This window comes from Leptodactylus fuscus, chromosome 2 (genome assembly GCF_031893055.1).
Source record: "Leptodactylus fuscus isolate aLepFus1 chromosome 2, aLepFus1.hap2, whole genome shotgun sequence".
Lineage (NCBI taxonomy): Eukaryota > Metazoa > Chordata > Amphibia > Anura > Leptodactylidae > Leptodactylus > Leptodactylus fuscus.
Window position 1 is genome coordinate 51,171,709 of NC_134266.1, and position 25,107 is coordinate 51,196,815.

General features: G+C 42.4%; 1 protein-coding gene across 9 annotated transcripts in view; it reads left to right on the forward strand.

Annotated features, from left to right (window-relative positions):
• Positions 1 to 25,107, forward strand: part of MYO18A (myosin XVIIIA) — a 243,618-nt gene that overhangs the window by 128,006 nt on the left and 90,505 nt on the right. For all 9 annotated transcript variants that reach the window (XM_075263717.1, XM_075263719.1, XM_075263718.1 and 6 more), the window contains 5 exons: positions 4,311 to 4,452; positions 6,251 to 6,410; positions 7,565 to 7,751; positions 9,300 to 9,537; positions 12,487 to 12,596. In XM_075263717.1, coding sequence (XP_075119818.1) covers positions 4,311 to 4,452; positions 6,251 to 6,410; positions 7,565 to 7,751; positions 9,300 to 9,537; positions 12,487 to 12,596 — 837 coding nt within the window. The remainder of the gene's footprint in view (positions 1 to 4,310; positions 4,453 to 6,250; positions 6,411 to 7,564; positions 7,752 to 9,299; positions 9,538 to 12,486; positions 12,597 to 25,107) is intronic.

A 25,107-nucleotide genomic window follows, 5' to 3' on the forward strand; every position in this document is an offset into this window, starting at 1 on the left:
ACACCCTCTATAATCTCCATGTATTGAAAAATTGTACATCTTCCTACTATATGATTTCTGTTCCTAACCATTTTCAAGACTGTATTTGCACGGTAGTTCTTCATCCTGTACAGGGATCCTTCTTGTAAAGTGCATTACAGGAGCTGTGCCTACCAGCACCCATGGGAACTTGTTATAAATGTGACAGCTTTGGAGGTCTCTTGCAAGATACTTTCTGGCTTCATGTAGTAGACTACATTTCTCTTGCTTAAACAGGACTGTAAAAATCTTTGGTTCCAGCATTTCAACATTCCCCCACTTAAAATGACCCTGTCGGTGCTCTGTACAGCTCCAAGATCTGTCTAAATCGCCGTTTTAATTTCTATCCCACAATTCATTGGGCGCCAGATGGGAAATTATTGGCTCCTATGAATATAAAATCCCATATGAATTGCTTTTACCTCTTAATAGCCTGTGGTTGAAAGTTGTGACGCCTCATTTATTTTATGTTCGGTGCTAAACCTTCCTAATCACTGCTTTGATTGACATTTATGGTAGCACTCTTTCTACTGAGAGTACTATTCAGAAGGCTACTCTAAAATACACGTGTTCTACTTACCGGTAGTGTGTTCTCTACCAAATCTAATGAGTTTGCAGCAGGTCCCATGGCAGTATTACATGTAATGATATGGCTTGGTCACCGATATCAAAAAAGATGACTTCAGCAATATACAATATATGCAATATACATAGACTCAAGAAAGCAATTTAGTAGGTAAAGTATTACCCTCCTCCAAACTGGAAGAAAGCCAGACTGCAGGAAAGCTAAAATGAAGTATATTAATATACACTCATAATATAACCAATCACTGTACATTGCTATATACAAATACTTAGAGATGTTTTCAGGCCACAAATAGAATTTTCGTACTGGTGACCAATTCCTAGGACAGGTCATCAGTATGTAATCCACTGAGTCTGACACCCGGACTCTGCACAGGTCCTCTGTTCTAGCAGCCTAGAATATTAATAATATATCCATTATTACAATATGGCGACCCTTTCACCCCAGTAAGATAATCTGTTCTAGCAGCCTAGAACTGCTAGAATATTAATATACACTAATAATAATATCACTGCTATGATCTTTCAACACTCGCACCCTGCAGAGATCATCTGTTCTAGCTGCCCCCAAATATTGGAAGCTGCTGCTGGTGGATGGTGGCGCATGCAGGACCGCTCCTGTTTAAGTAGTAGGAATGGCAGAACAGCCCCTTCCACTGCATAGTGGTGGTTTCAGTGAACTGCAGCGTTGTTCCTATTACTGCTAGTGATCATCACCCATCCACTAGCAGCCTCTGGCATCTGCAGGCTGCATTACATACTTATGGGGACATTATAGTTCAACTCTTTTTATAAAACTGTTTGTCCTCCATGGTCCTGACACTTTCTTCAGACTGACTATGGTGAGGACTGATATATCTCCTCTGTACTTTTTGTGCGTTTGGTGTTCCTTAAAATAGTACTGAATGGTGAGCATCATATAGTTACTGCAATTGTAGTAATTGAGAGGCTGTAAAATACCAATTTCACTTGCTAAGAAATGGAAACCGATTCTAATCTTATTGTGCACCTATGGGATGTTCTATAAGACCAAGTTGGAGACTCAGAATTTACAGGATTTAGAGAGGCAGATTATGCCGGTCTAAGGCTAGGTTCACATCTGCGCCCAGTCTCCGTTCTAGAAATCCGAACACAGGTGTGAACCTAGCGTAAATGCACAATGGTCTTAGTTGCTAATAACAAGCAATCACTATGTATCGTTAATTTTGTAACATAAAAGTTGCCTTGCGATTGGTTCCAGTGAGCAACTAAAACTGTTTTGCTTTTGTACCATTTTAATCTGCCCCAAAGGGTCTACAGGTAATGTCCGATATCGCACAATAGCCAACTTGGTGATCAAATGTAGTCCATGCCTCAATGGGTCATTACTGTCCTGGTGTCATGGCGTGTCGGTGTCTATAGGACTAAATGACTTCTGCCATGGTGTTCCTAATAAGTGAGAGCTATTGTGGCCTTTACACTGTGACTAAATGATAAGTACCTTCATATTATGTTTCATGGACTGTGACTCGGCTCTAAAAAGTGAATATTCTCCGTATATAATGTACAGTTTGTAGATGACTTACAGCGTAGAGCTATTGCTTCACCAGAAATGCCGCCATGTCGCATCTGACTCTTTATTTGCTGAATTAGAGGACGAAGGACATTTCTTTAGATATGCCTTCAGTCATTCTGGATCTTGTGTAGCGGCCATGCATAAAGAATTTGGACAGAATTGCTGAGAGCGGTTTTGTTAGACGTTACTTTAATGAAGACATGGCAAGTCTCGATGGGATGCGGAGTTGAAGTTATTCCTGACACGTCTGTGAGTTTTAGAGAAAAATGGTATAAACTGCATCACAGCCTTTGAGCACATTGAATAATACCCTTTTAGGCTAATTTTACATCTGCGTCAGAGACTTTGTTCCAGTGTCCGTCTAAGATTGCCAAAAGCGTGACTTTTTCGTCCATCGCTTTCAGTTAAATAGGACAAATGCCAAACAGAACCCATTATAGTCAATGGGATCCGTCGGGCTTCATTGGTGTTTATAAGTTTTTGGTCCATTTGTTCATTGGACAACCTGAACATACACCATGACTCTAGCTATTCTTTAAATCTTATCAATACTATGGTATTGAGAAACATGACTAATATAAAAATGACTGAAATGCTATTATACAGTATAATATCTTTTGGCTCATGGGTTGATATAACCCATACGTACCACCATTTCCCAGAACCATCAGGAGGCTCCTGAAAAAATGGCTGACCTCCCCGACTCCAGGAAAAGGTGGCAAATCTCCCAGTCTGCCAGGGTCGCAGTCATTGTATATATATCTAGCTCATTTGGTGCCCATGCTATAAGAAAGCGGAGGGGTATGTTCATAAGAGCCGTGGCCACATCTTTGTAGGTACTTGGCTGCACCCATAGGGGAAAAAGACTCAAAACGAGCAATAAAATGTACTATAAGCCTAAACTTTTAAGTTTTCATGATTGAGACCCATAGGTTCATCTTTATCAAAAAAAAAAGTCTAGAAGAAGTTTTCTTTGTGGGCCATGGCAGCCAATAGCAGCTTAGCTTTTATGAACAGTCTAAGAAATGGAAGGTGAATTGTGGGCAGCAAAGGGCTAGTTCACACGGGGCCAAAGGGGCGGATTTTGACAGCGGAATCCACGTCATAATCCGCCACGTCATAATTCATTTGAGCCGACTCCAGGGTGGGGGAAGCCGCGAGATCGTGGCAGACGGGTTTTGACCATATTTTGACTTGGCTCCCCAAGTCAAAATATGGTCAAAATCCGCCCCACCGCCCCCCGTGTGAACGAGCCGAACGACAGTTTTAGGAATAGGAACCAGGCCAGAACTCAGATCCATGATGAAAAATCTTGCCAGACAAAGCAAGGCAAGTTTAACACCCTGGACAACTTCTTTAAAAAAAACAAAACACAAAAAACAAAAACAGTGCCTCCACCCAAAAAAGCCCCAAACGCAATAATTTAGTTTCAAACCACATTTAATCTTTTCTGTTTTTTAGTTTATTTATTGGTATTCTTTGGTTCAGCAGTGCCATCCTCTTATTAGATAGATATGATATCTGCGTTGCCATTAGATACGTGTATAAACCAATTAAAGTTCTATTGATCTTAAAAACCTATTAAGAACAAAAAAGCCTCTTGTAGTTTATGAGCAGTAATTGGTGAATGTGAAGGAAGTATACGGCCATTGTCCGTGTGTTGAGGATCTTTATCTTGTCCTACAATGAAGGCTGTAATTTTACCTTCTAGTCTCGCCCAGTCTGAATTTTTAAGAGCGCCAAGAAACCAGACTAAAGCGTTTTACTACAAAATGATGTTTTTGCTATCTCCAGCATTCAGTATCGATTCCTCTCTTCAAGTGTCTTTTTTAAAATAGGGCCGAGAATTACCCCCGCTGACTCGTCTACCTTGTTATTATTATTTTTTTTTTATCCCCTTTTCTTTACTGGCATTTCATCAAGAAAATCAGGCTGGCAATTAGAGGCGAAGCTGGCGGGCGGACTGGAGAAATGAGATTGTGGATAAGAGGGGACGGAGCAGTTTGTTACTCTGATTAATGGGGGTTTGTTAGCAGGTCTCATTGCCTGTGCTTGCACTCCTTTGCACATGAAAAATAAGTAGCAAACTATTGTTTGACAGGGGGAGACGGGAGAATTGCTTTCTGGGTATTGAACTTGGTTTTAATCGCAGGTAAGGACCCTTGCAAGGACTGATGAGGCCAGAGGTCTTCTGTGGTTACTGGAAGAAGAAGCACTGCAGCCTGGTGGCAATGAGAACACCCTTTTGGAACGACTTTTTACATACTATGGACCACAGGAAGGAGAAGAGACTGGTAATAAAATGGTTTAAAAATAAATTAATAATAACTCAAATAAATTATATACGGTGTGTGTTTATGTGTGTGTATAAATAAATATATATATAATATACACACACACACACATATGGGGTTATATATATTAGTAATTATATAATTATATCACGTTACTTTATACTATAGCTTTTCACTTTTTCATTGTTTGTGCCATGTCACAAAACATTTTTTCTTGTAAATGGTCATAAACCTGCTATTAGTAGAGTAGATGTAATCAGTAACAGAGATTGTCCACTTCGTATAATCCTGTTTTATTGGAGCTGACCTTACACAATATGAAGGCAATAGTGCAATTCCTTTACCGCACCACCACTGGGGAAATTAAGTATTACACAGTTTTCTATTGAAGTCAGTGGATTATTTGTGTCCTGTATGGACATCCTGGGTCCTCCAGTGCAAGAGACACTCTTTATTAGCCACTACTCAGTTTGGGTAATAGTGACCAGGAAAAGCATTCCTTTTTTAACCCACAGTTTCCCAATAGATTTTATGACAATGGATTTTTGAAACCAGTGGTAACTCCTTTTTACTTCATTATGTCTAAGGATTGCTTGGTGGGGGCCTGACTCCAGGTAGCAGTAGACCCATCCGTAATTCATGTAATGTAAGATGTCTGTTGCCGAACCAGATATTCTTGGGCCCACTGTGATTGTGGCAAAATGACTTCTCAGCAGTAGCTTATCAGCAATGAGAAATTACACTTTAAAGAAGTTGTCACATTAAAGACACTTCTCCCCAATCCACAGGAGCTCTGAGCTACCCTATTTTCCTAACTCCCATAGAAGTGAGTGAGAGAACTGGAAATGGCGGAGAATGGTGAGCTACATTGTTTTCTTATCTCCCATTCACTTTTATGGAAATTGCGGAAACAGCGTAGTTCAGAGTTATGCTGTTTCTTTGCAACCTGACCATAGCTAAAAGTCTTCTCAGTGAGTTCTCGGCTGGGATAGTTACAGGACATGGAGGCTGGATGGAGGTTCATGTCAGATCCACATGGGAGCCACGTCTATAAGACTTATATAGCATATCGTATAGATATTCCATAAATGTCTTTTGTGGGAAAACCTCTAAGTATTTACTAAATGGGACATCTCAGGAGCGGTGACCGATCCTTTTACATTGATTATAGAAGGTTATTTCCATTAGGATATGTTTTATATATGATACTCGGAGAACCCTAATATCGAGTATGTTCAGCTATTATCAATTTAGTGCTTTTCCAAGTAGTGAAGCTCTCGTACTGTATGATTATCTGTCAGTCACACTGGCTCTGACGGAGGGCATGCAGAATTTTTAGAGAGTAATTGGCCTCGTGTGACAGGAAGAGAGCATTTTCCCCTTTTCTTCTATATTTCAGCACTAGAGCAACTGATCTATAATGATAGCTTTTCCTAAACCGAAAATGTCTCTGAAATGGAAGAAAACCTACAGATGGCAGATACCCTATAGAAGGTGTAAGAAGCCAACCTGCATCAATTAGAGTCTTATTTAAGCAAGTCTATGGATACACGTTATAGGAGGATAGCAGACATTTGTGATGATCTGTCTGTTCTCATATTGGATAAAATGCAATTCTAGGCAAAATGTGAAAATACATTTTTGTGTCTGGAGATGTTGTCAGGTAGAAGATCCTGCCATATAAAGTTCTTGGAGTTTCTCCCAGTTTTTGTTCTTCTGCACTATAGACTATTCATTAGGGTGTAAAGTTACTGCTGCTTTTTACTACTTTTGTGATTATATTTCTATTATTGTGCAGGTAAAAAACCTTTACTCCGAAGCAATAAAGACCATCACTTCATGCTGGGGCATTCCTATGGCACTAACTGGGTGGAATATGACGCTACTGGATGGTTAAACTATGTCAAACAAAATCCAGCCTCTCAGAATGCCGCTAGTTTGCTGCAAGATTCCCAGAAGTAAGACCGCAAGAATTGATTGATGTGAATGGGTGGCTATAGTACTTCTAAGGGGTGATCTGGGACTGCAAAACTGATGTCCTGGTCAACTTTTGGTGCCCCCCCTGCTGTGCAACTGATTGCAGACCCAGTACCAGTCAGATCCTTCATTGCTTTGGGTCTGTGCACACAACTGAGCGCCTTCCGTAGGTTTTTAAAGGATGACGCTGGGAGAGAAATAGAATCATTGCTTTACTATGCAACATGCAATGAACCCCCACTTACCAAATCTTATCTATAATACTGATGTCTTCTTATGCCTGGCAGTGATTAATATCTCTGCACCCTCTATAGCTACACCCCCGGGTGCTGGTATTCTTCTAAGTACACAGGGTATCTTAGTCTTTATCACATTGTAATTATAACATATAATAATTTATAACATAAATAATTATAATTATTAACATATGCATTGCTTTCTAGGATGTCTGCATAGTGATGCACAATATCAGCCAGTCTTATATCGGCCCATAGGGCCCCAGGCAAAGTGTCTTTCTATAAGTGTGCTAGGTCAAGTTCACATCTGCGTTTGGGTTTCCGTTCGGGGAGTCTGCTTGGGCTTCCCCCAAAAGGAAACCTAATCCACATAAAAAAGCATTTACGTTAGGAAACCCACACACCCCATAGCTCGGTTTCCACACGAAAAATGTGGAGAGAAAAGCTCTACTTTACAGGACTTTCCTCTCCACATTTTGCATGCAGAGAGGGGAACGGATTGGCCCGAGCGCAGATGTGAACCGGGCCTTAGTGGCGTGAGTTTTACACTAGGTTCATAATAGGTGGTCTATGTACTGCATGTGAAGAAGGAGATTTTCTCCTAGGAGCAGTCTCTAGTGGAATTTACCTCCATAACATAACATACAATGCAGTCTATGCAATAAAAAAGAAACAAAAAGCCCCTTTGGATGCCTCTGTATAAAATAACAGTTGAGAAATCTGCCCTATAGCAGCGTATGGACTATATTACTTATCGACAATCACTCCAGAAACCTGGTGAATATGTAGCGTGATGACTTTGATCTTGATGTTTGAGCCATCTTTAGAGAACTTTTATTAAAAGAAATGAAATTGTCTTTGCAACACATGTTCAGGACCATTTTCTTACTCACCCGCAGGAAAATAATTAGCAGCTTATTTGCTGGCAGAACAGGCACAGCGACAGTCTTATCGGGTTCAATAGCTGGCCTGGAGGGGGGGTCCCAGCTGGCCCTCCGAAGGGCAACCAGCATGCGAAAGACATTCACGACTGGCGTGGCAGCTGTGAAGAAGAAGTCACTTTGTATTCAAATAAAACTTCAAGTAGTAAGTGGAGAGTCTGAGACGTGTCTATATGTTTATATGTATGTGTGTGTAATGTATAGATAGATATGAAATATAATATAGTTTCATTCATTCACTTTTATGCAATGAAAGGGATTTTTTTTAAAGGGGTATTCCCATGAACATCATCAAATCCTTGTAGAATATACAAGCACAAACATACTAAACCCATTTTAATATCGGGTGGCTCAGTGGTTAGCATTATTACCTTGTAGTTTCTGGGTCTGGGGTTCGAATGTTTACAATCTACATGCAGTTTGTATGATCGTGTGTTTATATGGGTTTCCTCCGAGTTTCCTCTCACATGCCAAAAAAATACTGATAGGTAAATTGGCTTCCTATGAAAACAACTGACCTTTGCGTATTCGGGATGAGCGCCTGTATGGCAGCCTCTAACTCAACTGCTCCAGGGAATCCATCTGCTTTTAGTCACTTGTGTTACAAGTGGTTGTCTAAATGGTTATACATCACTGCTCCGAAACCTGTGCTTCTCCTGCTATCCAAGCATCTATTTTTGGTTGGCATTTGGTTGCAAAACAATGAGCTATATTATACAGGGTTGGCGGGTCCTGTGGCTTTTGGGAGCCATATCAATACTTGGCTGCAGTAAACTACACTACTGACAACTGTAACACCTTACTGTATCATCAGAGTGCCCTAGGTTAGTGCCGTCAGTGATCCCTTGGGGCATTGGTACTTCCACAAGACTGTTTTCACACGCTGGACATAATATTACCTACAATTTTGTGCCACCTTGCAGAAATTCTGCACTGCAGGGGTGAAAACCAGGAGGAAGTGGCTCCTGTGAACAGTATATGGACCCCTTGATTTTCAGCTTCTAATTTTGTTTGTCCACACCCATCTAAAACCATTTATTATGTCACAGCAGCTTATGTGAGTGATAAATGTTGGTGATGTCACATTATGTTAACTGTCTGAAAGCCTGTTGTGATGTCACAACAGGTTGTCTGCCTAAAAGTGGCTTATGACATCACATTAGCTTACCTACTGAAAACCAATGTGTGACATTGTAGCAGTTTACTTTCATTTAACAACTTGTGATGTCACAGAACCTGGCAGTCGTTGATCTGACTAAAGCCCATTTGAAACGTCACAATTTGACGTTTGATGTCACAGTAGCTAAACTTAATAAAAACCTACTATTAATGTTACAGCATCTAATCTGTCTGAAACCCTCTTGTGATGTCACAGTAGCTTACTTGAATTAATACAATTTGTGAAGTCACTGTGACTTAATTTAATAAGTCTCTCCTGATGTCACTGAATCTAACCTTTGATGTCACAAGAGTTTAGCTAATGGAAACACAGTTGTGATGTCATGATGGATAACCTGACTGAAACCCTCCTGTGATCTGCATGTGGCCCCCTGGATCAGAATCATATCCTGACATATATCATGTTCATTTACTGGTCGAAAGAGACAGCATATTAACCTTTTGTCTATTCACGAGGAAGGTTTTTGTCCTGTCTTCACATGTTCTTTTTGTTATTAAGTTTTGTTCTTTTCAGGATGCCCTGATTGACACCATTAAGAAGTCCAAAATTCACTTTGTCTACTGCTTTCTGCCCAAAGCCGAATCACTTAACAGCGAGGCTCGGCTGGTACCAGCTGCAAGAGTTGGCTCCAGTGAGTCGGACCTGTCTGGTGAACGTTGTGATGCAGAGCTTATGCAAGTCGATGTCCCTCTGTTGCGAGCTCAGGTTCGAGGTTCCCGGCTTTTGGATGCTCTTCGCATGTATAGACAAGGTAAGTGCTTACTACTAATTGCAAATTGCTGTTTGCCACTATGTGCCTCCCACCGAACACTGGCACCTAGCACTATTTTCCCCTTTTTTGTCCACGTTACATCCATACCTTTGCTTAGTCTGATGTAACAAGCCTAATTTTTTATGAACCTTTACCATAGCTCACCTTTGCTATGGGCACTGACGTAGTAATGTGCTTCCCTGCTAGCTCACTATCAATAGAAGCATCTGAATTTAGGTATGCTGCTCATTATGATAAAAAAGGAAAAACAGACCTGTTAAAATAAACAAACAGGTCCCCGAAAAATCAATGTACATCTCCTAGCAATGAGATCAATACAGGCTCCCTACTGAGCTGGTGCGGGATGGTGCATTAGTCAATAGATAGCGACAGATTAGGAGACAGAACATAAGCGCCCAGGTCTCACCAGTCAATTGAAGTGGAATTCTCAAACAATTGCGGGCAGAAGCTGCTTTTCCAATAACCAGCTCAGTACTTGATTTAATTACACACATACACAATCACATTCAACACCTCAATCTCGCCCACAAATGAATTTCAGGTTGTTTTCACGTTATGTTTGCAGACACTCTGCTCCTCCGCACAAACATGACCCTGACTGCGCTCCCGCTTGTTACATTATCACTTCCAGGTCCCTGCCTATGTGAAGCAAACCGTTGCAGAGTTTTTAGGATAATTATAGATGTCGTGGACTTCAAGAACAACTTTGTGTTTTGCTTTTTACACTTTTTACACCCAAAGTGGAAAACATGGTATTGAGCGAAATTGTAGAAGGTTTTTCTTTTTCTCCATCCTGATCCTCTGTTCTCTTGACTCCAAGTTATCTTTGGAACAAGCTATAGTTCTATGAATTATATTGTCCAGAGAAGGATTTTAGGTTTTTTTCGTACACAAATAGTGCCAAGTCAGTCCAATGTCTGTGTCTGATAGTACAGCTCTGTTCCATTTAAAGAGGTTCTGCAGGAATTGGAGGTGTAAAAAATACAAACAAAAATAACCATACTTCCCTGTCCCAGTGCTCCGTGACTTGCCGCCAGTGTCCATTATGTCCTCATCACCAGAAGTCCTATTCCCCATCTGACTACTTGGAATAATCAATGTCCTTAGCAGTCACTGGTAAGGAGTGATATCACCAGGGACTGCAGAGGACACTGAGTGGGGTGTACGAATCCTGGCAACACAGGTACAAGACAGACACCAGCGATAGACAGTGGGGGCACCAGGGACAGGTGTATTGTGTGTCTTTGGGGTCTTTTTTGTTACACCTTCCCTGTGCCAATTGCTGGACAACCCCTTCTTTAAGGAGGATCTTTCACCACCTCCACTAACTCAAGATTTTTTTTCATCCATCAATAGGCACCATTTCAGCGATTGTGGCACAGTTGGAATTTTTTTTTTCTCTAGCTCCCCCCACCATTCCTGAGCAATCCCTACAGCAAGTTTTGGTGCCTGACGTGCCAACTAGACTCTCTAATGTCAAGTTGGTTGTGTCGGGCAGGAGCAGACAGCAGGGGTCGTGATTCTGAGCTCTGACACTATAAGGCCCCGTTGACATGGGAGCCGCGTCACTCTCGGACCAAAATCTGCCTGCCACGATTGTCACGGCTTCCGACAGTCGTGGCTTTTCCCTCCAGAGTAGGCTCAAATGAATGGGTCGACTCCAGAGGTTGCTGCCGTGAGGCGGATGCCGCGACTCAATGGACCCACCCGAATCCACCTGCTAGCGGAAAAAAGATTGCGAGCAGTCTCCATAGACCACCATCGTGAGGGCCCGGATTATGACGTGGATTCCGTGCCATAATCCACCCCCTCTGTGCCTGTGTGAACAGGTCCTAAACCTCTTATGGGAACTCTGAGCTATGGCCCCTTGTCTGCCCTGTCTGACGCGACCCACTTACCTTTAGAGAGTCTAGTTAGTATACTGGGTACCAAACCCAACTACACAGATTGATTAGGAACTTTGTAGGCTAGAGAAACACTTCCAAGTGCATCAGAATCAGTGGAAGGATTCCTATAATGAATGAAAAGATCTTGAGTTGATGAAGATGATGAAAGGTCACCGTAAAAGTGACTCTTTAGTTTTTCTGAAAAATGCCGCAGTAGCTAAGAAATGTTTAGTAAAAGTACCCCGTGCTATGGATTTGTTAATTTCTTGACTGCTGGTCTTCCTTTATAAGTTGAATGTCTGATTCATAGACTACTCTAAGCGTAGTTTGCAGGGCAGTCACAGACAGGATGGTCCATGCAACAGAAGGGGAAGCGTTTCAGACTACCATGTCATACTGTAGTTGGGTGGTAGAAGGTCCCAGATGTCAAATAGTCTGTGGCAGAAAACTTCAAAAAGAGGGTGCCAGGTATATTTACTAAGCATTCCACAGATCCTGTTAAATATCTACGTAAAACTGAAAGGTTTAATGGCAGTGGGCTGCAATACCAGATACAGCCCTTAGACAAGAGTGGCACTGTCTCCTGGCAAAAATGGCACAACCTAACCTTTTTGTAAAATATGACTCTGTATTTAAAAAAAAAAAAAAAAAGTTGTGACCACTTTGAGTAGAGACTCAACCTTCTGACTTTCTAGACAATACACCTTGGTTTTAGGTCATCGGGGGATATTTACTAAGGCGAGGACACCATCCCGGAGGTGTACCAGTCTGTAAGTGTAGTACTACTGATAAGCATTGGCAGGATTCACATCTCTTACCTTTTCTAATGGGAAGAGTGGCAGAAAAGTTCTGTAATTCAGAGTTCAGTTCCATAACTGCACCCCCAGGTCAGAGGATGAGTGGTGTGGGGGCTTCATATGACATTTTTTAATGTATGGCCATATTTATTAATATTGAATAAAGTGCTATGACTTGTATTTACATGAAACTTGTTGGTACCTTTTTGGGCAGTCACAGTCTTATGTCCTGGTGTATTTTGCAGGTTATCCTGATCACTTGGTTTTTTGTGAATTCCGGAGACGTTTTGATGTCTTGGTTCCTCATCTTACAAAGAAACATGGTCGGAACTATATTGTCACAGATGAGAAGAGGGTAAGTTTTGCTTATTATGCAATGCCATAGTGTGTATACTGTCGGGTACGTAACCATACATCTCCAGATGCCAGGTTTTAAGCATAAAGGGTTGCTGTCAAGAATTCCCAGCTTTATTCTTTCTGATGGAGTCAAGCTTGGTCTTGAGTCTAAGTACAGCAGGGGTAGGGAACCTTCGGCTCTCCAGCTGCTGTGAAACTACAACTCCCAGCATGCTCCATTCACTTCCATGGGAATTCCAAGAACAGCAGAGCAAGTTTGCATGCTGGGAGTTGTAGTTTTGCAACAGCTGGAGAGCCGTATGTTCCCTACCCCTGAAGTACAGCTTTATAAAGAGATGGCCAGAACTTCTTTCTAGGAACTCTGCTCAGGAGACTACTCTGTGGGGTGACATTGTGTATAGGGGATAGAAATAACACCAATAGGGATGTCACTTTTGTATGGAGGCCTCATGACTTGACCCTGGCAAGAAGTTGGATTTCAGCTGCCATATTATTTTCTTCTAGGGAAGATAAGCCTCTGGTAGAGCGACTCACATACACTGCTTCACTGGCAGAATGCTAAATCCATCTAAGGGTCTGGGTCGTAGGGTAGTTCTGGGACTTCTACATTTAGGATAGGTCATCAGTTGACAATCCCTGGGGGTCCAGCACGTGGGACTCATGGATCACCTGGCTGAAACACTTCTACGGGCCATGTGATGTCATGTTCATTGGTTACATGGTCTGATTACAGCTCAATCCAATTCAAGTGAATGGGCTGAGCTGTGATACCAAGCACACCTGCTGCACAAATGTAAAATTCTCTTCTTGACAAGTACTGAATGTGCTGCAAAGTTCATCCAGACGCTTCAGCCCCTTCAAACAGCTGATCGGTTGAGGTTCTGGTTATCAGACCATCGCCAATCTTTAATTGATGATCTATTCTAAGGTCTTTTATATAAGATAAGATAATCCTTTAATAGTCCCACAGTGGGAAAATTTCAGCATGTTACAGCAGCATAGTAATACAGATACAGGATAATACACAGTAATATATTACAGATGTAGACACACACATGCTGAGAAGAGAAGATATACTAGGAGTCCATAGCAGCTAAGGAACAGAAGAAAGAAGGAAGACTTCATAATCATAATCATTAGTTCTCTGTGCGGAGTGATCTTCGCTTGGTTTGATGTAGATTATACAGCCTGGTCATTGTTGGAAGGAAGGACCTGTGATAACGCTCCTTCTCACACTTGGGGTGAAGCAGACGGTCACTTACAGTGCTGCCAAGTGCCATCAAGGTCTCATACATGGGGTGGGATTTGTTTTCCCGCATGGAGGTCACCACGGATAGTATCCTTCTGTCACCCACCACCTGTACTGGGTCCAGGGGGCTCCCCAGGACAGAGCTGGCCCTTCTGATCAGCCTGTCAAGTCTATTTCTATCCCTGGTTGATATACTGCTCCCCCAGCAGGCCACACCGAAAAAGATGGCTGAAGCAACCACAGAGTTGAAAAAGGCCCTAAGAAGTGGCCCCTGGACTCCGAAGGACCGCAGCCTCCTGAGCAGGTAGAGTCTGCTGTGACCTTTTCGGTGCAGCACCTCCAGGTGATCAGCCCAGTCCAGCTTATTATTGAGGAGCACGCCCAGATACTTATAGGTCCTGACTATCTCAATGCATGTCCCTTGGCTCTCCGCCAGGGTCGGAGCACTTCTCTGTTTACTAAAGTCCACCACCATCTCCTTGGTCTTCCCAACATTAATCCTGAGGTGGTTCTGCTGGCACCATTCAACAAAATCCAAGTTTAAGTTTCTGTGTGCCCTATCGTCACTATCTGACACTTGATTCATTTTTTCTGGTGGACCATCGTCCTCAAAGAATAGTTCCAATGTCTTTTTCACTTTTGTAATATCTCGGCCTCTGAATTTCTGACTCCAGCAGAGGAGATGACAGCAGGTTTTTATTCAGTAAGCTCTAAATGTAGTGGCAAATTCCTTTTATTTAATATATAATATAGCTGTATAACGGCACATGCTGATTTGTTTTTCTAAGTGCTCTGAATCACCTATTTCCTAAAAAAAAAAAAAAAAAAAAAAAAAAAGTGATTTCTATGAAGACTACTAACTTCTACCCGCGTCTTTGTCTGCGTGTTGTTGGCGTTGATGATCCGCCTATATTCAGCAAATTGGTTTACCTGCTGTGGCATTTTGGCAGCTGTCAAGCTGTCCTGCTGCTGACCTTGTTCCTCAAACCGTGCCTGTGATTGTTCCGGTATCTCAGCAGCTCGCTGGGACACCATATAATGAGCGTGTTGTTGGCATTGATGATCCGCATGCTCTGGTGTTTTGGCAGCTGTGAATCTTGCCTGCTGCTGAACTAATTCCTTGAGCTGTGCCCGTGATTGTTGCAGCATCTCAGCACCTCGCTGGAACGTCATATACTGAGCGTGCTCTTGGCGCTGGTGATCCACCTGCTCCGGTGTTTCGGCAGCTGTCAAGGTGGCCTTCTGCTATGCTCATTTCTAGCTCTGTGCCCGTGATTGTTCCGGCATCTCAGCATCTCGCTGGGACGCCATGTAATGAGCGTGTTGTTGGTATTGATGATCCCCCTCAGTTCCGCTTGAGGAGAACTCTGTGACTTCTAGCTACCTTCATAGCTCTCCTTGTTTGCGACAAATTAGATTTTCTTTTTCCAGGCATGTTGAAAATTGGCAAACTGCCAATTTGGATTAAAGGTGTTTGCCCATGTCAGTTTGTCAGCAGTGCCTGGAGCAGATCAGATAATATGCAAATGCGTGAACACAAACCACTGACCACAAACCACAGCCTTTGCTTTCTCAGAAGCTGAGATAAGAGCAGTGTAATATAGTATGTGAACATTTAATTTATAACAGTCGTGAAGCCATGTAATTTACCAGGATAAAAAGTAGCCTACGTTTTAATCGAGGTTACAATCCATCTATGTGCCAAATTTCATTCAAATCCGTTCAGCCGTTTTTGCAAACACACAAACTTTCACTTTTATAATATTAGTAGGATAGGATGGTTTGGGGGTTTTCATAATAAATGATACAAATCTCCTATTAGCCCAATTCTTTATGAAATATTTTAGTAGATAGCCAGTGATCTTACAGTACTGCATGATAATGTGCAGATTTTGGCTTTTTGGATAGAAACTGGCATCAATTTAGTATTTATGAAATGATGCCCTTAGTTGAGTGAGTGATATTCAGCTTGTAGCAGGTAATGCTTTCAGAGAATGAATGCAGCTTTTTGCCTGTGGTACTGCTGGCTCCAGGCCCAATGTTTCTGAATTGAATTTCTATAGTAAATTATATGGATGTCCTGTTCCACTTTGATGTCTTTCTCTGTAACTCGTACAGCGACAATTGCATTTCACAGCAGCGGCACATCAGGGTGATGACTGTAAATACCATTGGGCTTGCCAAATTAGAATTTAGTGCAAGGCTGGGGTAGGTCCAGTTTTTTTTTGTTTGTCAACCTATCTGGATCAAAATACATTTTCATCTAGCTTTCAGGTTTTCCGCTGGGCTTGCAAGGATATGTGGAATTTTACAGCGATGCTGTAAAGAGTCGTTTGTATGTTGGAAGAATCTTAAATATGGCTTATGTGCCATTACCATTTCAGACCTGTATGGCATAGCTAAAGCATATGTGATAAATGTCTAATAGATACATCTCCAACTTTGTAAAGTAGCAATTGCATACCGGTGGAGAAAGAATAGTGACGTCGCCTCATGTTTACGGCTTTCTTATTCTTTTTTAAAAGAGGTTGTGCAGGACTCGAAAACATGGCTGCTTTCTTCTTCTTCTCAGGAAGTGACACCATGCCCAGTGGTCACATGGCCATACTGCAGCTCAGTCCCATTGAGTGGCATAATTAGGAATGGCGGGGCCCCGTGGCGAACTTTTGAACCCTTCCTGACCAACACCGAAGACCTCGACCAAACGCCCCCCCCCCCTTGCCGCATTCCTGCGTGCTCTATTATGCTCCATAGTGGCCTCTGCACACAGTATTACACCTCACAGTGGCCCCAGTGCACAGAATTATGCCCCATAGTGGCCCCTGCACACAGTAGTATCCCCCATAATGAACAATTATTATAATTTGGGTTTTTTTCAGACCTCAGAATATAATAATTGGAGACCCAAGGGGGGATGTAAACATAAAAAACCCACTGTTGCCTATCTCCGGCTCCGCTGCAGTCCTCGTTGCTGTCAGCCATCTTTAATGACTTACGGATGTCACATGACCCGGGACACAGGTCCCGGTCAAGTGACGTCAGGGACGTCATACAACTAGGCCCGATACTTGAATGGAGCGTAGAGAGGTAAGTAACACAGTTTTTTATGTTCTGTTACCACTCCCGGGCCTCCAATCATTATACTCGGGGGGTCTAAAAAGACCCCCGAGTATAATAATAGTGCTTGTGGGGCCCGCGGCGTCACTTGCCGATCCCGGCACCTGCCCAGATCAGTAAGTAAATAGGGCCCATTACCGCTGGAGTAACTATTAAATAATAAAAAACGCAGCGGTAGCAGCTGTCACTGGGCCCCTAATGTCCCGGGCCCTGTGGCAGCCGCTACTCCTGCTATTCCGGTAGTTACGCCACTGGTCCCATTCATTTTAATGGGTTGGAGATGTGATATTGCCATGTGACCCACAGACATGATGTCACTTCCTGAGAAGAAGAAGAAAGCAGCCATGTTTGCGACATCCTGAACAACCGCTTGAAAGGGAATCTGTTACCAGAACCCCCACAGATAGAAATGTTAGGGTCACCTGAATCATACCATGTTTTCTCCTTGTGAATTGGTGCCTTGACAAGGGGATAACTCCAGGCTGGAACAGGGATAGCTCAGCCCAACATGTACAAAATGCCAGTCTTCATACACCTGCCCCACTGTCTGTTTCTGATTATAAGGGGGTGTTCACACTTAGGAATTTAGATTCTGCCTCAAATTGCAAATGAAATATGCCTTCCATTCATTTCAATGGTAGACAGCATCTGATTTTTTCAGCTAGAAGAAATAATAAGCGTCCTACTCATTCTTCAGGCTGTTTCCACCTGAGATCTCCCATTGAAATGAATGGGCGGCGGAACATATACCTTTTCCATTGGTGCAGAATTTGACCCTTCCTAGTACAGGCCGAATTTAGTGGTACTCTTCTCCAAATTCTGTTTCAAAGTCATTGTCAAAATTCCTGATCAGTTTTGGACAAGCAGAAAGCCGAAATTTTCTACTTGACAAATTCAGAATTGAATTCCTACATGTGAACAGCCCCCTTAAGAAGTCTGATGATTTCCTCTGCCATTCAGTATAAGTCTACAACAAGACATACAAAAAGGTCTAGGCCCAGAGGAGAATTTTCTTTGTATCATCTTCCTTTCATGTATTACACATTATTGTCTGGAGGTTGCAAATTTTTGAGAAGAATTTTTCTTGAATACTTCTTATTTTGTACACAATATTTTAGCAGCGATGCTGTGGGTACGGCTCGCTGCCTCGCTGTCCGTCTCCCTCTGCTAGCCATCACCACCTTCCTTCTGCCCAGCGAGGAATTTCACACTCTGCTTCCAGATATAACTCCTAGATCACATCAAATAAAGGAATTCCATGTGACAGGTCTGAGTTACTGGACACCATTGTCTTACACCGGCAGGGACTCTGCTACATATTTCACAATCTAAAGCTCCTCTTGCACTATTCATTGTGGCTTATAAGGGGGTCACTGCAAACCATGTTAGCTGGTATTGGACACAATGCCTAAAGGGCATATCCTCTGCTCTGCTCATCGGGGATCCTGTTTGTTTAGTACAGGTTGTCAAGCGAAATGAGTTTTAGTTTACCAGTGACAATTACGAGAGCGGCGATGTCTCCGGGGATAGAGGGACAGAGCATTCTTAATGCATGACCGACTTAGCTTGTGATTATGGATGCATCATTGGAAAGTGCGCCTGTAATTCGTGTTTGTAACATAAATAGTACATGGTGTAGAGATCTGCCGCTGAGCCAGTCTCCTCCTCTGCTCGGTTTCATTATTTAAGCCCGGCCTGATAGTCTTTCAAATATTAAGCAGCACATAATATGATGTTCTCTTATAAGAATAAACGCCTCTTGTTTCCTTTTACGGGTTGCTGCGGATTTTCTGCAAACACCTTGAGAATCTGCTTGAGATATGAAGTAGTTTCTGATGTTGAATAGCTTGCACTGCCAACAAGTGTCTAGCAACAAGTCAGCATTGGAATAGCCACAAGGGGATGTAAATTGGATTATTATGATATTACTAGGTATGCTGAAACCGGTGGCATGCATATAAAAGGAAATCTAATACCAAGGTACCATGCAGAGGAGAGTCCTGCACAGCTTAAAGGGCTGGTTATTGACTCATGTGGCTAAAAGGGCTGCCTCTTTAACGCCATCAATAGTTCTGAATGACCCTTAAGCTACATGCACACAGCCGTAGTGGTTTTGCTATCTGCAAATACTGATCAACAATTCCGCCAAACACGTAAGTGTGTCATGCACAATCACAGATCCACAAGATAATTTGTATAGATTCCCAACAATTATCTGTGCACAAATGTGGACAACTGTAGGACATCCTTGGGATAGCACAGTGGCTCAGTGGTTAGCACTGCAGCCTTGCAGTGCTGGAGTCCTGGGTTTGAATCCTGCCAAGGACAACATCTGCAAGGAGTTTGTATGTTCTCCCCTTGTTTACGTGGATTTCCTCCCACACTCCAAAGACATACAGATAAGGAAAATGTACATTGTGAGTCCTACATGGGACTCACAATCTACATAAAAAAACAAAACAACAAAAAAAAGCTATAGGACATCCTTTAAACAGCCCAAAAATAGCAGATGTGTGTATGTATGCGCCCATAGAAAAGTATGGAGAATATTGCAGATAAATTACGGTGGTGTGCATGCGGCCTTTAATCTGCACATACGTAACTTAGTCCACATCTAAGTCGTGGACATATTAAAAGTGACAGGCTACAGGTTATACTATAATTGCTATGTAGCTACATCCATAGGCTATGTATATACAGTATGTAGACTCTACTCTGGAATGCCTAGTGAGCATGTATATATGGCCTTATATAGTGTGTGTGTGTGTGTGTGTGTGTGTGTGTGTGTGTGTGTATATATATATATATATAATTTTTATTTTTTTTTTGTTACACATATTATATATATAGATAGATATAGATATGCTGTATACACACATATATATGTTCTATATGAAGTACAAAGCATTATGTAACAACATGCACCTTTTATTTTCCATTTTCCAGACCATTTCATTAATGGTAATAAATAATAAAACATTAAAGTTCTATGTATATGACAGTAAAGACGATCTCCATTTCTTTAAGATCTATAATTTAATGGGTTAATGTTACAAACCTGGATCCACCCTGAAACCTGTGGTTAACCAGTGTCCTGGACTGGGAGCCAGAAATAATTTTGTGGCTGCAGTGAGATGATCTGTGCCCTGAGCCAGTGTATGTGGCGGCAGAACAAGCATTCAGCAGAACAATAACATAGAAATGCTAAGCGTACCAGGACTCCGCATCTTGTATAATTGCAATGCCCATGAAATAGTCACCTGAGCGTCTGCACAGCTCAATGCCATTATTGTGCTGTTCAGAAGCCTCGGCTATTCTTCACTGTTTAGCATTAAATGTCACCCCGAGACTCCGCGATCTGACAGCGTGTTTGCAAGAGCCGACTCCTCATGTAATATGCACCACCTGTGCGTGTCTGATCGCCGGTGGGAATTCAATCCAGGGGTTTAGCTTGTTTGCTTAACAAAGCCAACGGTAATAGAAAAATACAAGTGAAACACGGGGGCAGCGATGGTGTTTCTGTCCGCATGCTGGCATGACTACTAATTCTAGAGTAGAGCCAGTGATGCCTGCCGAGGGCTGCCAGGAGCTGGTGGGTGGTGGTCACCGTCCAGGCCTGTTCTGTTTCTAGGACCAGTTCCGCCAGGAGTTTATCTTCTCTAATAACATTATCACATTCTAGTTTTCACACACTGGGTCTAATGCACTGATGATCTTTTCAGGATTTGTATTTTGTCACAATCTCAAACCTGTCAGAGCGTTTCACACTAAAACTGATAAGTCACCAGCGCACATTACACTTCGAGCTTGTCAAATTATTAAAATTTCTTAGTTGTATTTCTTTTAGTCAAAACTCCCAGAAGGTTGACAAACTGCTTTTGCTGTTTTTCCATTTAACCCTTTTGGAAATCTGCACCAAGGATTGCTATCACAACTCCCACCGTATCCAGTGTGCTAGATACCTTGTGGCATCTCTAATAGGTCCATTGCTCCATTAGGGTTGTCTTGTTACATGTCCCTTAGTGATGAGCTGGTCATAGATATAATCCTTCTGTGATCAGAATTTTCCTGGGGATTCCTCAAGGAGTAAAGCATTACATGGTGTACTATGACATTGATTCATGTTACCAAAATTGATCCTCCAGAGTGAAAGTCGGTGGATCAGGGGTTGCATTTATGAAGCCTATTGCACCTATTGCCTTGCGATTTTGCTCCTTTTTTACATGACACGGCACTAAATGGACAGTGTCACAGTGTGCAAGGACACACCCCTGTATGGAAACCCCCAGATAGATGCAGATATTTCTAGTAGTAGTAACAGAGGAACGCTGCAGTGTAGAGTTTGACTATTTTTTTGAAAGAAAAAAAATCAGCAAGGCAAACAATTTTTGTAAGTGATGGACACATTGGTAGAACCTGATGGGCCTGGATTATAAGTTATAGGGACTATAATATCTGATGAATGGTGGGCTGAGAGCCTGCCCCTGTACTATACAGTGCATATACTATACAGCCCTGTATACTGCCTGGGTGCCCATACTGCAGATGAAACCATTGGGAGCTGAGCTGCAGTAATGATTCTCGTCTACTATACAGAGCATGGAGCCAATTGTTGTAACCCTGAACAGCTGATCTTTGTGGGTGCTAGATTTCAGCCTTCCACCAATCGAATATTTATGGAGAAGACGTGAATAAAGATGTGAATAAAAAAATAATGAAAACCCATGGACGATCCTTTCTAATGATGATCATCGGATGATGCTAGTTTCTATTGTTCACCATATACAGCACAGGATATTGGCTTCTGTTATAAATGGAAGTCACTTTATGGATGTCGGTGAACAGAACCCTACATTGGCAAGTCGTCAGAGCTGACAGGCCCCCTTTAACATTTTCCTGTGAAGTACCTAGTGGTGTCGGGGATCTGTCTAGTTTTCTAGTATAATTGCTGTGTATACGAAGCCTTGGAGGCCCCGGGATGGAGTGAAAGTGCTGGACCGATCCCAACTGGGTATGAAAATGTGCAAATCCATGGTTTGTTAAAAGTTAAACAAAAATGGCAGCAAAGTTGCTTTTTTAACCCTTTAGAGTCCAGGTTATATTTCCAGGCAACTGGTTGTATACATTATGTCCCCTTTTAGCTTCTGTCGATCTTAATATGATAATAAAGCTTTTAGCATTCTGGGATTTGTTATAAAATGTTCTTTATTTCATCAGGGCATAAACTGGTTTAGCATAATGTGCGTGTTATTTTATGGGCACTGTGGATTACCGCGTACAGACTGTCAGCTGCTTACCTCCAGCTATTTAGTAGCCTGAAAGCATTGACAATTTAGCGGCCATCTAACGCGTGTTGCACATTTTGCTTGCTAATAGCCTTCTCGCGTATTATCTGATTTGTTCAGTGGAGACTTGTGCTCTTACTAATTTAATTATTGATAAGAGGCCTAGCACAATACACAGAATTAAATGGATACGGGAACCCTCCATACAGCAGATTGCTGGCTTCTATAACTCATTTCTAGTCATGAATCTTCTAGTCACAGGTCACCTATACAGTGAAGGAGGCCGCACACCTTAGACAGGGATGTATGTGTATGGGGGCTAACAATTATTTTTACCTGTACCGTATACCTGCATGACTTACTCTAGGTTCACACCTGCCCTTGGGTTACTGTTCTTCGGGTCCGCTTGAAGACCCGAAAATCGGAAATCCAATCCACTTAAAAAAATAGTTACCCGCAGAAATCCACGGACCCCATAGACTATAATGCAGTCCCCCAGGATTCCACCTGCTTTTCTGCCTAAGAAATGTGGAGAGAAAGGACTTTTCTCTCCACATTTTTCAAGGCGATCCGAGGACGGAATTCCTGAACGGAAACCAAGCACTGGTGTGAATGAAGCCTTAGTTCGGCATGTGTTCTCAATAACTAGAGTGAAGTAAGCTGCTGCCATATAGCTCGGACAGAGGTTTATTCTTCTCAGAGTTGAAAAAAGGATTAGGCTGTTTGGTTCCAACATGCCTGATCCTTTTGCTTTGACACCCGATGTTGGGGAAATAGTTAGGCTGAGTTCACACGGGGTATTTTGGTCAGGATTTTGAGGTCGTATCTGCCTCAAAATCCTGACCAAAAAGACGGCTCTCATTGAAATCAATGGGAGTTGGTCAGTTCTTTTTTCCGGGAGCCGTTTTGTTTCGGCTCCCGCAAAAAGAAGCGAGATGCTCATTCTTTCAGACGGATTCGCCTCGCGGCATCCACCTGAATATACTCCCTCCCAACTAGGCCCATTCATTTGGGCTTAATCCGGAGCGGAGTACGTGACTGGATGCTGGTACACTGCACCGGCTTCAGGTCGCAGCTACCCGTCTTTTGGTCCGGAACCTGAGGCGACCTCCACCTCTGGTTCCGGTCCAAAAAACCCTGTGTGAACTTACCCTTAGAGTACTTTTCACCATCTCCAGCCGTCTTCATCCCTTGCCAGGCTCTGCTCCACAGATTCTGGTGTGGTTGGAATTCTTTCTAGGGCCCCTTCCATTACTGAACAATGAGTGCTGTTAGTTTCAGCATCCAATATGCTAATTCAGCCCTCTAATGTCAGGTGGGCGGTCTTGGACTGGAGCAGATGATCGGGGACTGCTGACATGTATTGCTTCCATTATTCTAATCCACTAGAGGACCAGAAAAACGGACAGGCGGACCACTAAAATAGCAGTTTAGCTTGTCTGCCGTTTTTGAACTGAAAGCATCTGGCGAAAAAGCCGCGCATACAGGACTTCTATGGAGACACGATGCAAACACAAACATGGCCTGAGCCAGAGAAAATCTTTTAAAATTCTGCAATTTTTTAAATTATTTATAGTGAATATTTTTGCATCCCTGAGTATAAAGCTGCGCTAAAGTCTTTTGTATTGTGACACTTCAGCACCGTCTGTTTGCTCTGGTTTTATCTCTATGCTTTACCCCTGTCAGTATAAAACCACAGAGGGTACAAGTTCTGCCATATAAAGTTTTATGTGCGGAGGTCAAGATGCTGTTCGTAAAACTTTTAGCCCTCAGCAGGTCTCCCTGCACAAGACAGACGTCGTAAACACAGAGGAGTCTGGGGACGGCTGGATGGTTGTACACTAAGCACAGCTGATCTCTTAATACCCAAGAGACTAGCACTTTACAATTCATTTTCTGCAGGCCTGGAGAGAACAATTCTTTTGCTCTTAATAAAATCATGGTCCCTACTGGCAGAAGATTAGAAATGCTAAACGCTTTATTTGCATGAGTCATCATTAATTTACCGAGTAATTCCAGCTCGCCGGGCCACAAAAGGATTTTTTATATTTATTAATGGAGTTGGTGTTTTTCTTTCACCAATTAACTCCTTGAACTTCATCCTATGGTAGAAATAGTGTGTGGGAAATGTGTTAAAATCCACATAATACACAGTGTCCCAAAATAAAATACTACCGGTAACCGCAGCTACCTATGAGATACAAGAGACGCTACAATTACTGCTGTTATTTGCCTATCCTGCATTATTTACCCTTTTTCTTCCCATTATTACTGCATTATTTTTCTTTTTACTCCGCCCTCCCCCTTTATTTTTTCCTTACCATGCTATCTTTCGCTAGGTTCACATCTGTGTTCGGGAACCCCCCCGAATAGAAACCTAATCCGCTTACAAAAGCTGTTACCTGCGGACACCATAGACTATAATGGAGTCTGTTGGGTTTCTGCCCGAAAAGGGCGTAAATGCGGATAGAAAAGCTCTGTATGCAGCACTTCTCTCTCCGTAATTTTTAAAGGGGCTCTATCAGCAAAATCATGCTGATAGAGCCACACATATGTGTGCATAGCCTTTAAAAAGGCTATTCAGGCACTGTAAAAGTTAAATTAAACTACCCCCCTGTTTTAAAATAATAACTTAAAAAAGAATGTTCTCTACTTACGGAACGTGCACCCTGGGCGGGCATCTGGGTGTGTCTTCATCTTCTTCCCCGCCTCTTCTTCCTCTGACGTCTTCGGGTCCCGTCCTTCTCCGGCGCTTGCTCACGGACACTGATAAAAAAAAAAAAAAATAGCCCGGGCGCATGCGCAGTAGCCGTAGTAGAAGCCGCGTGCTACTGCGCATGCGCCCGGGCTATATTTTT